This window comes from Phallusia mammillata, chromosome 7 (assembly GCF_965637545.1).
Source record: "Phallusia mammillata chromosome 7, kaPhaMamm4.hap1.1, whole genome shotgun sequence".
In the NCBI taxonomy this organism is placed as follows: Eukaryota; Metazoa; Chordata; class Ascidiacea; order Phlebobranchia; family Ascidiidae; genus Phallusia; species Phallusia mammillata.
The window spans coordinates 14,380,321-14,397,775 of record NC_137258.1 but is presented as its reverse complement, the minus strand read 5'-3'; the positions used below and the strand labels follow the sequence as shown (position 1 = coordinate 14,397,775).

Sequence of the window (17,455 nt, the reverse complement as noted above, 5' to 3'; positions counted from 1 at the left end):
GCCCAGTAGTTCTCAAACTGTGCATCGCGACGCCCTGGTGCGTCGTTTCAATCTTCCAAGGGCGTCGCAGAATAGTTCCGTTTCGTAGCTTTTTGTTGTAGTATCAATAAACACAGTTTCCTCAATAACTTTTATTTGCTGGTGCGTCGCAAGTCCAGAAAAGTTTTCCAGGGGCGTCGCAACAAAAAAAGTTTGAGAACCACAGGTGATCTTTTAAACAACGTTGAATTGAATGAAAATAAATAGCTTGCAGATTTTGCCATTTGTAGGCTAAGCCTTTGTAGTTGGTAAGAATGTTTCTGCTGGATTAAGCTAATTGCATCGATTTTTCAGCAAAAAAATTCGTTTGTGGGGTGGCAAAATTTGGCGAAGAAAAGTGGTTTGTTACGTGATCAAAACACAACGTTGTACGCGTTAAGGTTCGTGGATGGCTTTCGCGGATATTGGCAGTGCATAAACATGAACCTTAATCTGTACTCGCAAACTTGCTTAACTTGATGAAAGTATGTCACAAATCACCTGTGAAAGTATGTCACAAATCGTCTAGTTGTGGAGTTATGATGTCACAATACGTTTGTGATGCAAAGGCCGTAGTGGACTCTGGTTCGTGGCAGGAAAAGTGTATCTCGTTGTGCTGTGGTTATCTTTATTTATCTCTTAAGAAGTAGCGTGGTTAAAAAGGTATGAAGACGAACAAATCGCAAACGTGGCTTGTAATACTTAAACAGAGAACTGTAAATTAGTTCTACACGTTCAATTTTGCAAAAGTATCGAATCGGCTTTCAAGTTTCGACACAAACTTTACGCACATGGGTGGCCGCTACAATTCTGTTTCTCGGGCATGGAAAAGGAATATATTCTCGAACTGCCAATCAACCTCCAGAATACATACAAACCAACGTCACGTCATAAGTCCTGTCCAGAATTGCTCTAGCGGAGTAAACTTGACAAAAATCGCTAAAGCGAGTAGCGCGCAATGGGTTTTTCCCAAGCGTTGTTTGAAAACAATAAGGATTCTGCGCATCTTGCTTTGCACATGCTCGAAGTGTACCGGCCGTTAGAAAGAGCGCATGTCAATAAAAGAAATGCATATCTATGATGCACGAATATAAATAAGGCCAGGCAATTTCTGAGGTGTCATCATAGCTATTTTAAAACGGCTTCCACCCCAGAGATTGTTAATGGGGAGGCATGCCACCCCTGCCACCCCGGGAATCGACGCCTATGTATGTAAATCTATTTGTAAGGTTAAATTATATTTATGGGTCCCCTTCCCTGAAGGGGACACATTGATTTCACTCGAATTAATTTTATTTATTTTTGTATTCCCAAAGTTTGTCTGACCTGTTTTTCCAACAAATGTTTAATGGATTTGGATGAAATTTACACAGATGGTAGATATAGGTATGTAGATGTGCATCCCACTTTGTTTTTGTTGATAACCCCCAGTATTTACCCCACTAGCCCCCCAAAATGGGTTATTTTCTTGCCAAAGTTTGTCCCACCTGTTTTTCCATCAAATGTTTAATGGATTTGGATGAAATTTACACAGATGGTAGATATAGGTATGTAGATGTGCATCCCACTTTGTTTTGTTGATAACCCCCCATATTTACCCCGCTAGCCCCCCAAAATGGGTTATTTTCTTGCCAAAGTTTGTCCGACTCGTTTTTCCATCAAATGTTTGATGGATTTGGATGAAATTTACACAGATGGTAGATATAGTTATGTAGATGAGCATCCAACTTTGTTTTTGTTGATAACCCCAGTATTTACCCCGCTAGCCACCCAAAATGGGTTATTTTCTGCCTTAAGTTTGTCCGACTCTTTTTTCCATCAAATGTTTAATGGACTTGGATGAAATTTACACAGATGGTAGATATAGTGATGTAGATGTGCATCCCACTTTGTTTTTGTTGATAACCCCCAGTATTTATCCAGCTAGCCCCCTAAAATGGGTTATTTTCTGCCTCAAGTTTGTCCGACTTGTTTTTCCATCAAATGTTTAATGGACTTGGATGAAATTTACACAGATGGTAGATATAGTTATGTAGATGTGCATCCCACTTTGCTTTTGTTGATAACCCCAGTATTTACCCCGTTAGCCCCCTAAAATCGGTATTTTTCCCCCAAAGTTTGTCTGACTCAGTTTGCCATCAAATGTTTGATGGATTTGACTGAAACTTATACAGATGGTAGATATAGTTATGTAGATGTGCATACCACTTCGTTTTTGTTGATAACCCCAGTATTTACCCCGCTAGGCACCCAAAATGGGTAAGTTTGTAAACAATTTTGGAATTGGCTGAAATTTGGATAGCTTGTAGAGTATGACATTTATAGGTGTTGATTGTTGTGTTCAACCCTGTAGCCCCAACATTTACCCCACAAGCCCCCAAAGTGTAAAACGTATTTGTATGTTACTGGGCACCACAAACAAAAAAATACTGTGGCGCAATAGTCTTACAAGGGCAACCAGTATGTTACTCGTTGGTGGGTTGCTTGGTGGATGTTTTTGCGCCATGGCAGTTGGGGGGTTGTTAACGCCCTATGGCGCCAGAAGCATTAGCGGTTGTTGCTAAAAACACCTCTAGTGGTCGAAATTTTAAACTTTGGCAGATTGGGCTGAAATTTTGCAGTACTATTGATTGAGTCATTGAGGTTTCATATTTTTTTAGTTTAGTGTCAAACCCCATTAGTAACCCTACTAGCCCCCTTAAATGGTTTATAAAACAGTGTCGGAATTGGCTAAATTTGGGTAGCATGTGGACTATAGTTATCTCTTGAAATGCGCTATTTTTAACTTTACATGTGTGGGGACCCATGAGTTTCTGCTTGCAGAAACAACTATTGTTATAAAAGACGATGGCTAATATGGGACCCAATACAAAATAAACATAGGAAATATATTTATGTTTTGAAAATAGGTTATAGTGTAAATGCAACAACAAAATGTGCTAAGCCACCCTTCTAGTTTTATAAGCAAACAATGTTTTTATTTTTAATTCAGTCTTTAGCACATGTCATGAGTTTGTATGTCAACAAAACCTACAACAAAACTTTGTCAACATGGATTAATGTTGTTTGCAAATACATTTATGAAACATTTCCTTCAGCTCTTGAGGACCAAATATGTTTTTTGACGGAAATCCTTAAAAAAGGTATACTTAGTTAGAACACTGGGTGTTTTCATGACAGTAAAGTGTAACTGTAGTAATATTTTGTGACAAAGAAAAAGTATTTTTTCAGTTGTTTGTATTTTGTGACTATTGATTACATACAATAATTGCTCTTGAAATTTCAGTATTTTTATAAAAGGTCATTCACTACATCTTCCATGTTTACAAATATTGCTGAGTTTGTACACCCTATCTAATGTTCTCTCAAGAGATGTCAACAATGAATTTCTTCAGGATTCCTTTCAAGCTGTTGCCAACCACATACATGTAAATTTGCATGCACTTGCTTGTCATCAATAAACTACTTTAAATTTGCAATTTCCACTGAAACTTTTCAATTTTGTATGTTTTGGTTGGTTGCTGTTGGCAGAACCATGTCTGAATGCATTAAGCTCACACACAAAGGTCAAGCTCTACCCAAATTGGTACATGGTTATGTAGATGTACCATCGCTTTGTTTTGATAGCGGTAGTGGCACATCTTTTGTTTGATAGCCGTAAAGTATGTTAACTGCTAGTATTGGTTAAATCAGTGTGGTCCAACTTTATTTTGTTGCGGGCCATTCAAAATCGTTAACTTACTACGCAGGCCAAGGTTTAAATTTTTGCTGGAAAGACTTTTTTTCTGGGTCAAACTCTAGGGTAACTATACATCTTTTTTATCAAAAGATAAGTTTATTTTTATATTTTATAGTTTTACTGAGTAGAAGCTGTCAAAAACATTTTAAACACAGTTTCCACTCTAGCGCAAAAATGCCTCTGAACGGTTTATAGAAGCAGAACCCTTTATTACATAACAATGCCTTGTCATGCGTCACAATAGGAGATTTAGCAGTATTTAGTATGTGGTAATCCTCACATTTTGAAAAGATTGAATTATTGAAAACAAAACTGATAGTTGTCAGTAAAATGTTGGGACTTTCGCGGGCCAACAAAAATTAAAATTGTTTATCGTGCACTGTGCTACGTGCTTTCATGGTTATACAGCATGATTATTGAAGCAGAATATTGATTACCATTTTGCAACTCATAGGACTGATATATATTATGGTTGTCTCATAAATAGTATTATTTTTAACTTTGCATTTGTGTATACCCGTAAGTTTCTGCCTGCAGAAACAAATAAAGAAAATGTTGGATTTTGTTGGACTTATTATAGAAGAAGTGTAGGGTGTACATGATTGTTTAAAAATAAGCCATAGTATATGCCAACATGGCCAATGGTGATTTCTGCTGAGCCCTCCTTGGTTTGGTTGCACTTAAGGTTTGCTAGGTTGGGTATATGTGGATTTTGGTTAGGTAGTTGGGACAGTGTAAGAACCACAACTTTGTGAGTACACAACTGTTGCATGAACTTCATTATTACAACAACCACAATACACCATGTTTTTTATGAAATGTTTAAAATATTATATAAGTTCCACCCCAGTTACTGACAACTTTCATAGATGTGTTATATCCTCTAAAATTAAGTTAAGCATTTCTAACCATTTTACTCAACTAACATTTCTTGAGCATTTCTAACCATTTACTCAACTAACTTTTAGTGTCCAAATTGGTTTTGAAAAAAAGTCAAAAGGGAATTTGGATTTTCCTATGATTTAAGGAAAAAAAATCACATGCTTTATTGTACCATATGCTACCCTGAACTGAAATCATACTTTAAGATAGCAAATACTGTGTTGACTATTTGGTCATTGTAGTCAATAAAAGTCACAGATTTTTACCGTTACATATATTATTTTTTAGGGGAAACATTGGAGAGAAGCACTTAGCATTTTAAAATTAGCTGTTACACGATCTTCCCAACTTGTTTCTCCACAAGTTTCCAATACAGCTGATGTGACAAAAGGTGTGTAAAAATATGAATTTTCATTAACATTTTGAATGCATAAACCATTCTACTGTAAACAAATAGTCAGAAACATGGAGTTACCATAGTGACCAGAAGGTTTACAGAACATGGTAAAATTAGACAAACTAACGTGAATTAATATTTGTTACAGGTTTTATGTAACTCACTAGTTTGTTGCCTACCATGCTTTTGTAAGTTTAAGAGCAATAATAGGTCTGCTTTTATCTGCAGTAACCGATATAAAAAATTCTCTCCCGTAGTCTCCCATTTTTAAATTTAATTGAGTTGTTTTTTTTCTTCCCCACAGTTTGTCCACCCTTTTTTGCCATGAAATGTTTGATGGATGTGGATGTAACTTTTACAGATGGTACATTTTGGCATGTAGATGTGTCATCTGCTTCGTTTGTCTTGATAACCCCAGTATTTACACCTCTAGCCCCCAAAGTGTTAAGCGTTCTGCAGTGATGTGCAACTAGACACACGTTACTTTTGTTTGTGGGTTTCTTGGTTGACTTGTTTGCAGATGGCGTTTGGGAGTGATAACAGCCCTATAAGGTCAGAAGCATTAACAAGAGTTGCTCAAAACACCTTTAGTAACCAAAATTTCAAACATTGTCTCATTGAGACAAAATTTTACGGGACTCTTGAATTGGTCAGTTACTCACTAGCTCCCTAAAATGGGTGACTTTTTAAAACAGTGTCAGAATTGAATAAAATGTGGACAGCATGGTTTTTATGGGTCCTTCCGTGAAGGGGACACATTGTTTGGTCAAGAAAGAGTGCTTCAAATATATTCAAACTTGGACAGATGTTAGTTATTAATCCAAATTTGATCCTCCTGAAGTTTGACCCCAAATGACCCAGTGGTTCACCCACAGGCCCCCCAAAAGGTAAAATATTTAAAATCGCTGTACTGACTAAAGCAGGGCTTCTCAAACTGTGGGTCGCGACCCTAATTGGGGTTACGGAATTTAATTTTGGGGTCGCAGAACATTTTGCCTTAATATATCAGTCACAATAAATGGTATACGTGCGTACATTTATTGTTTACACATCATTACCGTGTAGAAGCTATACCAGGGGTGCACAACCTTGCGACCATACAAAAAAGAGTTTGTGCGGCCGTGAACATATTTATTAGGATATATATTCTGGCGGCCGTGACATAAATAAAAACTCTTTTGCCAAATATTTTGACTTTCAAACTGCTCTAAACACATGATGTTTTAAATTAAAGCCAGTACATTTCACAACATGGGCCTTGATGTAGACTTAGTTCCACCATCCATTCATCAGGATTTTGAGTTACATCTAAATAACAACACTCTAGTTTTGAAGAATATTAAAAGTGTAAAGGATTATAGTGATTTAATATTTATGTGTCCCCTTCCCTGAAACCCATGAGTTTCTGCCTGCTGAAACAACTAAGGTTATAAAAGATGATGGCTAATATGGGACCCAATACAAAATAAGCATAGGAAATATATTTATGTTTCAAAATAGGTTATAGTGTAAATTCAAAGACAAAATGTGCTAAGCCACCCTTCTAGTTATACATACTAAAACTACTTTTTATCTGTTATTTTATCCTACTGCACATGACAAACAAAACTAGGCCACAAAATTTACCAACATTTGAGAGAACAACATATGAATGACAAGGCAAAAAGTATACTAATGCCAATGTTTTGAAACATTACAAAAGTTATACTGACTAGTGATACTAATATATATCAAACATGTTATAACACAATACAAACCTGCATATGGTATTGGTAAATCCAATCAAGCCAGACATAGGAATCCATGGTCAACCAGAACAAGAAAATTACAGCTTAATTTACACACATTAAAACTAGTTTTTCCAAATAAAAGAAGTTTTGTATTGACAAAATACCTGGCTTATATTACAAATAGATGTCTTCATTGTACCTGCTACACAAAACATAAGTTTTCATGACTTATCACACACAACTTTTCTGTTAACTGCAGGCCTGCTCACATGCACATCTTAGTCCACTACCGTAACTATACGTTCATTATTTAAATAACTGAGAATGGAAAGCATTTTCCAAGTTACGAAATACGTCAATGAATTCAATGGAATATATATATTTCGCCTAATGGCATCATCACTTCCTATAAAAACCACAAGATAATACATCAATAAAAGGAAAAGAAAAGTAAAAACACAACAAAACAAAGTGAGACGAAAACTCTAAACTGAAAACAGAACACTACAGACATTGCTGACACTGCCGCTTCCGAATTGGTTTGTCAAGCAACGTTAGACTGCTGACCCAACAGCGAGCCACGTCTTATCTTTACCAGGCACGCCTGGCACAGCTTTGGGCACAAAGGCGCAGATAAAATAGAAACACCCGGCAATGGAAAATAGTCAACAGCAGAAGAATAGAAATCGAGCATTTGTTGGTGCAGCAAATGCAACAGGGCGCACACTAGCGGATTTGGGGCAATAACATGTTTTGGATGTTATGGAAGCACCAGTTAACTTAAGCCATTTTGCTTCGGCCTGATCTAAAAGATCCACGTCAGGACTTTCAACAAAGGTCACCTCGAAGCATTTTGCAAGGTCTTTTTTTTTTCATAAATGGCGGAATGCCTCATAGCAAAATGTTGACACAACGATGCGTTGTCGCTGTGTTGGATAAAGTTGTTCGTTTGAAAGGTGTTACAGATGGTGCGGTGACCCGACCAACGCGTACAAAATTTGTTTTTTGTTTGCCCAACATACTGGCACTTACACAGCAAACAGGTGGCGACGTATATACCATAGCATTTACAGTCTAATGATTGCCTTAGTGGTATGATTTTTCCCTGCTGGGTCTTGATCTGACCTTTTAAGGAAACCATAGGTTTGTGTTTTCCGTAGTGTCCACATAGGGCACACTTTCTGCAGGGGCCTGATAAGCCGCTGTGCGTTCCATCGTCAAATGCGATCCGTTTGTAGTTCGTAAGAATATTGCCCAGCGTTATTGGTTTTTTAAAGACAATTTTGGCCTGCGGTTTTAAGTCTTTTTCTTTTGTGGAGTGTCTGAGTAAATGCGGGAACGCAGTTGCCCACGGGATAAAGTCAGCATTATTTACAGCAGTGGCAGCAGGTTTAAATCTATTTTTCCATCCCTTTGCGGTAGTGATGCATGTTGCTGTGATCTTTTTGGGAAACGACGATGTTAGACATTTCCTTTGAAGGCGCGACAGGCTTTTAAGATATTATTCATCATTTTCGTTGAGATGGCGAACAAATACTCTCAGTTCATTATTTAAATTTTTACATATATTTTAATTTGACTGCAATTTGTTTTAAAACACTTAAAATTCATGCAGGATTTTTATCCATTTAAAAAAATAAACTTCCAGTTTTACACCCAATTGTTTTTTTCCTGACAAACAAAAGGTTGTTACTTTTAAACCTTCATCCAGCCTACTGTACAGTTTCTGGCAAAGACTGTACAGGAACCTTCACCCAACTTCGCCCAACTTTTTCGCAACGCCCACGAAACCTCGGCGAAATTGAGCGAAGGCTGCGTCCAGTGTGAACAGTCCCATTGAAATCCATTGTAGCGAAAGGTTCGCTCAACTTCACCCAACTTCGCTTCGCTACGCTACGTCCGGTGTAAACGGGCCTTTATTGTACAGAAAGTTAAAATTTATTGTAGTACAACGAGAGATACTTAATCCAACTTGAACGAAAGAATGTGCAAAAGTCTAATAGAAGGAGAAAAATCTGAACACAGACCAAGCCTATTCTCAAAAGGGAAATGAGCTAATTACAAATCATTGCCAAAAATTGCAGCTAAAGGCTGACGCACACATAATGCGGTGGGTGCGATGTTTTGTTACAAGGCCAAAATAATTGATGTCATTTCCGCTGTTTGGCGACAAATGCGACAAAATTGCAAAGTTCAACTGCTCGCTACAAAATCGTGGTTAACGCAGAGGTCAGCGCGATATTTTGGCTATCTTTGTTGTCTGTCCATAACGAATTAGCAAGTTGCTAAGCTGTAGTAATTTCTGTACACAGAAAATGACAAAATAATATTGTAGTGTAAAGTTACAAGAACAAGAACGACAATGTAAATTCTGGATCACCAGCTAACTTTCACAATAATGTCGTGTTTATGTTTACAAAACTTTTGAATAGATTAGCTTAGTAAATCTGAATCACCTTGTAAGCTGGATTGGTTTTGCTTGGAGAAACAGAAGAAAAAGGATTGTTATGATGTTGTAGATATTTCTAGTTTCACTGACCAAAAAAAATGTTCAATTTGGATTTGCTGCTTTTCTGTGTGGAACATGGACGTATTATGAAACAATGCAATTTCTTAAGTCATTTATAAAACCTTGAAGGTATGGTATGTTTTACATTTGTTAATTTATTTGTATTACTGAATAATCTTGTTTCTTTTAAGCAGCACACCTGGCAATGTACCAATTTAAATGCAAGCTGAAAGGATGTTGTAATGAAACATTGAAACAAGCTACTTTCCACTTGGTTAACATGTAACTTTTGGGTTACATTTGATGTGGAAGGTGTCAACTACACCTGCATCAACAAACCATATCAGTGTCCACCAAACAGATGATTTTGAACATTACTCGCAGACATAAAAACCTCCCATGTAAAAGACGAAAACGACAGGGTTGGACAAGCAATTATTGAAGCAACAATCAACTGCCACAAACAGCTCACTATGTTTTCTTTTTGTTCTTGGCAGTGGCGGCTTATGCCTAAAATTTGTGGGGGTGCTGCTTCAAATTTTAGCCTTTATTGAACATACATAAGTTGGCAATATATAGAAAAGCTACATTTCTGGTTTTCTTGCCATTGTTTTGTGTAGAAAAACAAGTGATACAAATCCTAATTAGCAACTCCATTGTGACGTAATTTTTGTTACGCAATAATGTACACGAGTGTAAACAGCAGACGGTCTCATTTGTTTATTTTGTCTACTTGCACTGCGACAGGCTAAACTCACATGCAGTAATAATGTGGCGCAAAACACACACGTGACACATACTCGAAATGAAGCGGTTGTAAATACGGTAAAACACAACAAGAATATACAAAAAAGAAAAGAAAAAAGTAATAGAAAACATAGTTACAAATGTGTCGAAAAAGGTCGAAGTATTTCAGTTAGACAACATTAAAAAAAATGGTCATGTTTCATTTAAGTAACTTATAGTCACAGTCAGCGTTTTTAACATATTTTATGACACTTCACAGATTATTGCCAAACAAAAAAAACTAGCCATACAGCTTTTTATTCAGGGTTCCCGCGCGTATGGAAAACCTGGAAAGGTTATGGAATTTAAATTTGTTTTTTAAAGGCCTGGAAAAGTTTTGAAAAAAGCCAACTTTTGCAAAAGTCCTTCAAAAAGTATGGAATTTGGCACCTGAAAATGCCAAATAGAGATAGGAGTTTCAAATCACGTAACGTTTGTGTGATCGTTGCAAGTATGGTAAATTGGCTACATATGCCAAAGTCTATTTTCTCGTTTTACTATGGGAATTGCTCAAATTTTTCTATTAAGGTTGTGGAAATTCGGGGGGTTTTCTTGAAAAGTTTTGGAAAAGTCATAGAATTTATAAACAAAAATTGCGCGGGAACCCTGTTTATTGGTATCATAACTGACAAATTTAACAACCACATTACATTTTACTCAGAACTTGTTTATTTATACATCTTTTCTTTGAATTTTTGTGTGCAGACTATTATTTGTCTTTCAGTTTCTTAACTGCTATACTTGCTGCTTTATTTGCTGGCAAATAGCTTATAATTCCTTTTTTAAGTGCAAATCTCCTTCAAGCTTTAAAATTTACAACACTCTCACTAAATAAACCATATTTTTAGACCTTGTGCTTCCTTTTCACAACCAAAATGAATCATAAAGTTATAGTTTGGGCATGATAATTGATAGCTTCTTCCTTGATTCCAAATGACAACTCGGGAACTGTTTTTTTCTATTTAGTGCTAGCACTGCAAGTGCAAGTCTTTTGGAAATAATGGTGTCCCTAGGAAAAATTTGCATCCTTTTCAGTGTTGAAAAGGACTCATGGAAACAGCAAAAAGGATTTTTCATCCTAGTAATTTCACTTGTCAAAACATCATCTAGATTATTTTCATTTCAGTAACTAGCTTTTCTTTGTCAACAATAGGATGTGCTTGGTGGTCACTACTATCTTGTCTGTAGAATGTTCATTCTTAAGAAACACTTCCTGTGAAGCAATTTAGCAGCTACTGTTTAGACAAACAGTGCATGTCCATTATATCAATACACATGATTGCACTTGGTTGCAAATATTGTCCACATGGTGTGTTAAGAAACCAAAACTTTAAATTGTGTTCACTCAGGTATTTCAAAATTCCTGTTGCTTCTGCAATTGTTTGTTCTGCATTTGATATTGCCTGAATTTCAGTGAGGCCTTTAACTTCACAGTCAAAGCTATTTTTTCTTTGGTAGCATTAGAAACTAAAACTGAGTATTTCTGGTTGTTGCTTGTTCCTGCATGACATATTTGGAGTAGCAGATGTTTTATCCCATATTTTCTTAAAACTTTTTAATTCAGTTGTTTTTGTCCGTATTTTTTTTTGTTTTTTCTGTCTAACGCTGGTTTGTTAAACGCGTTTGGTCAAGAAAGAGTGCTCCAAATTTATTGAAATTTGGACAGATGTTACATATTGATCCAAATTTGATCCTCCTGAAGTTTGACCCCGAATGACCCAGCAGTTCACCCGCAGGCCCCCAAAACGTTAAAATTTAGAAACGGCTGTACTGACTAAAGTACATCATCTAGGAGTTTCATGCTTTGTTGTTTGGTGTAATGTAAGATTTTTTTTAAGAATTTATATCTTTTTTTGGGATTCACCCTTTAAACCCCGAAATAATCGGTTTTAGTTTTAGACCAGATATACAAGCCCTATAGTGCAGAAATATTTAAAAATTTTAACAATTGTTTAAGCAGGGTATTCGTTTAGTATTTAAAATTTTGCCAGTTACCTTTACAACCCACAATATGTGTATGCTATCAGTCCGAAGGTCAGATATAAGTCCCAAGGGAGGAATTCACTGGTTCACGATTAAGGCGGCAAAGCGGGAGTGCTCAGCTTGACGTCCGGACAGACGTTTTACGAGACAGTCGTTTCATTTGGGTGATTAGAAACCAGCTGTTTTTGCACAGCAATGCCATGTCGTTTTATTGACTTATCACGCACATTTTCAGTTTTGGCAAAGGTTTTACACCTAAGACGTAATTCAAACTCGATAAACGTACTTCGGTTTTGTTTATGTCAGGCAAAAGGTGGTTGATCGACATAAATACGAAAAAATAAACTTAACTTTTTTCGAACGCCGAGATAAATGGTCTGTAAATTCTCGTTGTCAGCTTGGCCGTCGCATAACAACGGGTCACTAAAGGTCAACTTGTAGGCGTTACAACACAGTTAAGATTTTTTCGTCATAACGTATCTTCTTTACTTTTGACAAATCAATTCAAGAATCAGTACTTTAGTCATGTATAAATTAGGCTAAACGGTATTGTTGAACACTAAGGACTGCATGCTGTTAAAACCAGTGTCAAAAGGTCTGCATGCTGTTAAAACCAGTGTCAAAAGGTCATTAAACAGTCGTTTTTGCGAAACAAAGTTAAGTGAAAAACAAGTTGTTATGTATACCTTTGTAGCAAACGACTTTTTATATATAGTGTCTAATATAACAGTTAAGGCTTTCTAGGAAAATCTGTGTTTCAAAACTGAACTTGAACCACAATATCAAGGTCAAAGCAAGAGATTAAATTGAAAGTATTTTCCCCGTTCTTTTTTTACTGATTTTTTGGAATTATATGACAATAATGATGCAAAAAGAATACGGACAAAAACTTTTGAAGTTAAGTTAATGCTTTGTGCAAAATTTGTCCTTAAGAATCTAAAAATAACTGCAACATATGTTTACCATTTTACCATAACATAGGTTTACTGTAAATACGCGTGTGGGGACCCATTCGTGTTTGCTTGCAAAAACAATCATATATGTAGATAAAATTGTGTATAGTATAGTAAATTGGTAAATATCGTATAGAATCTATAAAATGGAAGTATATCAAAAAGCCACTTTTCTAGTTTATTATAAAGGTTAATCGTGACTTTTCAAGGTGTAAGATGACCTTTTTTTCTTTTTCAAGGTGTTAGATACACTTTGTAATTCAATGATAACTGCAAACTGAAGCCCACTTACAGTCATCTTAAAAAGTCACGACTAACAGTCAAACAAAAAATTGAAAAATTTGCAAAATAATTACTTTACTGTACTTACTGTCGAACTTAAAAATACAGTACACGCGTTTGACTTTGGAGCTCACTGACACGAATCAGACAACACAACAAGCGCGAGCCACAGCCCTCTGCCGCCTATCTCGCCCGGCATGCAGCTTTTCCAAGTGCGCACAACTGCAAAACGTCATGAAACTGGCGCTGCAGCTCCATCATAGATAACTTATTAATTTCATAATTTTTTTGGAAAAAATCCCGACCAAGCTGAAATTATGCTTATTATGGGCCCCCTTCCCTAAAGGGGACACATATTGTTTTGGTCTACATTTTTTTCCGTCTAACACGGATTTGTTCCCACGTTTTGGTCAAGAAAGAATTTTCAAACTTTTCCAGTTTACACACATTATAGATATTGGTCTAAAGATGGTCCATGTGAATTTTGACCCGTTTGATCCCTCGGTTAACCCACAGCCCCCCAAAACTTGAACTTTTAAAAACGGCTATACATCTAAATCAGATGATTCTGGAGTTTCATACTTTTTTGATTGGTACATTGCAGCGTATTTTAAAGTATATTGTAACTTGAAGTTGTATATATTCATTTTCACCCCTTTACCCCAAAATATTTGTTTGTTTGTTCACATGTTAATGAGGTCAGAAATACAAGACCTAACCTGCTGAAATTTTAAACAGCTGTTAAAAGTTTCAATGCAATCGGCTCAGTAATTACTCTTACAGCCCCAAGTATGTTTTTACATGCTGTCTTTTGTCAAATTTGTGCTCGCTCAGTGCACAGCTGACGCAATGGGAGTGATTGACGATAGTGGCGCATAGAAAAAATGCCTCTACTTCACGCATGAACGCAGTTGATTTTCTCACTGGTTGGAATTAAGATGTTATGATGTTAGTTATATTGCACTGTAAACGTTAATGTAGGTCAAATTATTCGTGTTCCAAAGCGCAGAGCGACAATGCAGCACGATTTGTTACACCTGTGTAATGTGACTTCTCAAACTGAAAGCATTAATAAAACTGTTACAGAACAGGCTTTGGACATTAAAAGCCCAGCTAAGCAATCGTATTGTTGGTATGTAGAAACTTAACGGCGCCAGGGAACGCTATGTGCGGATTTAAAATCATAATTCAACAAACAAAGGGCTAATAAGGAAAAAAAAGTTTAAATAGTTGGACTCATCCATTTTCCACCTTGTGAAATCAACGCGCAACTCCATGTCGAAAAAAGCCCAATTGAGCGCGAAAAGTGCAAACCTGCCCACTGAAAAGCGAATATCTCGGCCTCGCGCATAACTGGGCGTGCTATCAGGCAGTCTTTTTGCACTATGCAATTAAGAAATGTTTGTAGATCATTTAACGCAGTTTTGCGTCATATGGCGGTTAACAACAGGCCCCTCCTGCCGTGTTCGGCGCCATATCTTTAGCTAACAACATTTGCACGCTGAGACAATGATCGCTGACGGAAATGAAACAGAGAAAAATCGACGCACTATTCCAGTTTACCAATGATTGTGCCCTACTTTTACTGTTACCAAATCGAATATGCACATTTGTGGGGACCCATTAGATTATGCTTGCAGAAACAATTATGTTATAATTTCCAGGAAAAAGATAGGAACCCAACGAAATGTAGGTGACAAATATATATCCATCAAAAATATAGTAAATGGTATATGTGATACATCATTAAATATGATGTAGTATATATAAACAATATGCAGGAAAACCACTGTTCTAGTTATATATTGCTAAAGAATAAAAAAATAAGTATAATGAAAGTTATCTGTAATATTGTGGTAGGAATATTAAGTAAAAATATCTAGGGCAGTGTTTCTCAACCTGGGGGTCGCGACCCCCCAAGGGGTCGCCAAGCACTTTTGAGGGGGTCGCGGAGACGCAACCGAACACAGGATTATTTTATCTGTATCATAAAAACTTTCCCTGTGACTTTTGTTTAGCATATAGTAACTCACACGACCGTTTGATTTAGAACGGGCGCAACAATATTTGCGATTGTATACTTCTATAATTGCGGGTTTTGGTTTTTCTTAACATAAAAAAAAACACGAAGTAGTGAAATAGTTAGTGAAAAATAGGCGTTTTCCGGAATACAGCAAAACGCCGAACTATTGCAGCCACGTTAGATTGCAAATGCTGGTAGTTAAACTCAACACATGCTGGTAGTTAAACTTCCTGTGTGTGTGCGTGTGTAAAGGGGTCGCGTGGTGTTAGAAAATCTCTAAAGGGGTTCGCATAGTAAAAAAGGTTGAGAACCACTGATCTAGGGGGTGCTGCAGCTCCGCAGCCCCCTCGCACGAGCCACCCCTGGTCCTTGGTGTTATATTTTTTGCATTTGCTAATGTTCATGTAGAGGAAATGACTTAACATAATGTTTTTCTGAGCATTGTCAAGACAAAATAAGGTTTACTGTTTGCTAATGGACATTATTTCAAATCTGCCCCGAAAAAATGTGACATGATTTATTGACTTACAATTGATTATACTTCCGGTGTCATAAATTTAGTCATCAATTTATTGCAAAATGTTTGCATAACAGCAATTTTATGGACAAAAATGACTTCATTACTGTAACCCATCCAAACTGTTCCGTTGAGCAATTGTTTTTGTTTTCTATTTATGTTTATTGTTTAGTAAAAAAAATATCATGCAATGTTTATTGCACAAAACTACAAAGTTGACCAAGTAGTACAAAGATGTTGTCAATCCACAAAAGGCCTTTCGGTCGTGGTTTGTTAAATTGCTGGATTCCATGTTAGCCTTATTGGTTGTTTAGTAAGTGCATTACTCTCAAGTCGTCAGCTGTTTAAGAGCAGGCAGACAGTCAACCAAGCATGACGCAAAAATCCAAGGCCAGCGCACGATCATACCAACAAGCAATTAACCAGTGTGGATCGGACTTAATACAGATGTAGTGCGCTAGTTTAACGCAAAAATCGCTTGGTGTGTGCATGAAATGTCGCCACCATCGTAATGAGCTGGTTATTGCATTCATCGCAAATCATTTCCATCGCATCGTGTGTGCATTGGCCTTAAGACGCAACTAAAACTGTTCAATACATTTGTCTAAACTAAAGATACATGAAGTATCCGAAGCTGCACGAAAAGTTTTATATATTTTGACGTGTGTTGACCATCACGCCATATCAACCTAATTGTTTCACTTGATGGTTTATGATTCACAATAAGTAGACAGTGGGCCATTTACAACAGTATAAAATAGGCTACAAGGTGTAAAATGTCTAATGAAAAGTTCACTGACAACCTCAATGACACCACGACAATGCAGTTTGTAAACAATTTTGACCTAACGCTATAAATTGTCAAAAAAATAATAATTGCCCTACTCATCAGTTACCCCATTAACCCCTAAAATGGATAAGTTTTGCAAACAATAGCCGAATCGAATGCGACTTGAATAGTTTATACTGTAAATAGCATGATTATTTCTGCATATTTTTTATCGCCCCATTTAGACTCATAGCACCAAAATGTATCATAGTTATTTTGCAAAATGCATTGTGTACAACTTTGCATGTGTGGGGGCCCCTTGATTTTCTGCTTCCAGAAACAACTGAAGTTACAAAAGACAGTGGACTGATATGGGACTGAGACTAAAATAAGTTCAGGATGCATATATATGTGTTAAAAATTAGGTCAAAGACACTTTTTGTTTTCTGAACAAATTGTAGGTAAATTTTAGGTTTATATAAGAAAGTCACCTTCTAGTACATCTCACTTGATTCACAATATTTTTGTTTTCAGATTCTGAAAAGGATTTTGTTGGACTGCCTGGTTTGACCCTATCATTTCAGTTTAATGGGTCAAACTTAGCAACCCAAAGGGACCATACAAAAATACATAAAAATACAGGTATGCTAGTTTGGTCCAGAAAGAGTGCTTCAAAGTTTTTTTTTTGATTTTTCAAACATGTTTGTTAGTTATCAAAAGTTGATCGATCCAAAGTTTGACCCTGGATGACCCACTGGTTCACCCCTGTCTTTTTTGTGATTAGAAATGAAATGTTAACATGTGCATTTTAGTTTTTTGGTGCTTAGGGCTGCATATCTTATTTAGGTTTCATACCCTACTGTTTTT

General features: G+C 36.6%; 1 protein-coding gene across 7 annotated transcripts in view; it reads left to right on the top strand.

Moving 5' to 3' along the window:
• The window catches only part of LOC145239300 (protein furry homolog-like), a 165,299-nt gene that overhangs the window by 120,268 nt on the left and 27,576 nt on the right, over window positions 1–17,455 (top strand). For 6 of the 7 annotated variants that reach the window (XM_080102607.1, XM_080102608.1, XM_080102605.1 and 3 more), the window contains 4 exons: window positions 3,011–3,161; window positions 3,319–3,446; window positions 4,928–5,030; window positions 17,123–17,230. In XM_080102607.1, the coding sequence (XP_079958733.1) occupies window positions 3,011–3,161; window positions 3,319–3,446; window positions 4,928–5,030; window positions 17,123–17,230 (490 nt within the window). Of the gene's footprint in view, window positions 1–3,010; window positions 3,162–3,318; window positions 3,447–4,927; window positions 5,031–5,340; window positions 5,767–17,122; window positions 17,231–17,455 lie in introns of those variants that run through there. The other variant, XM_080102610.1, reaches the window with a different exon arrangement.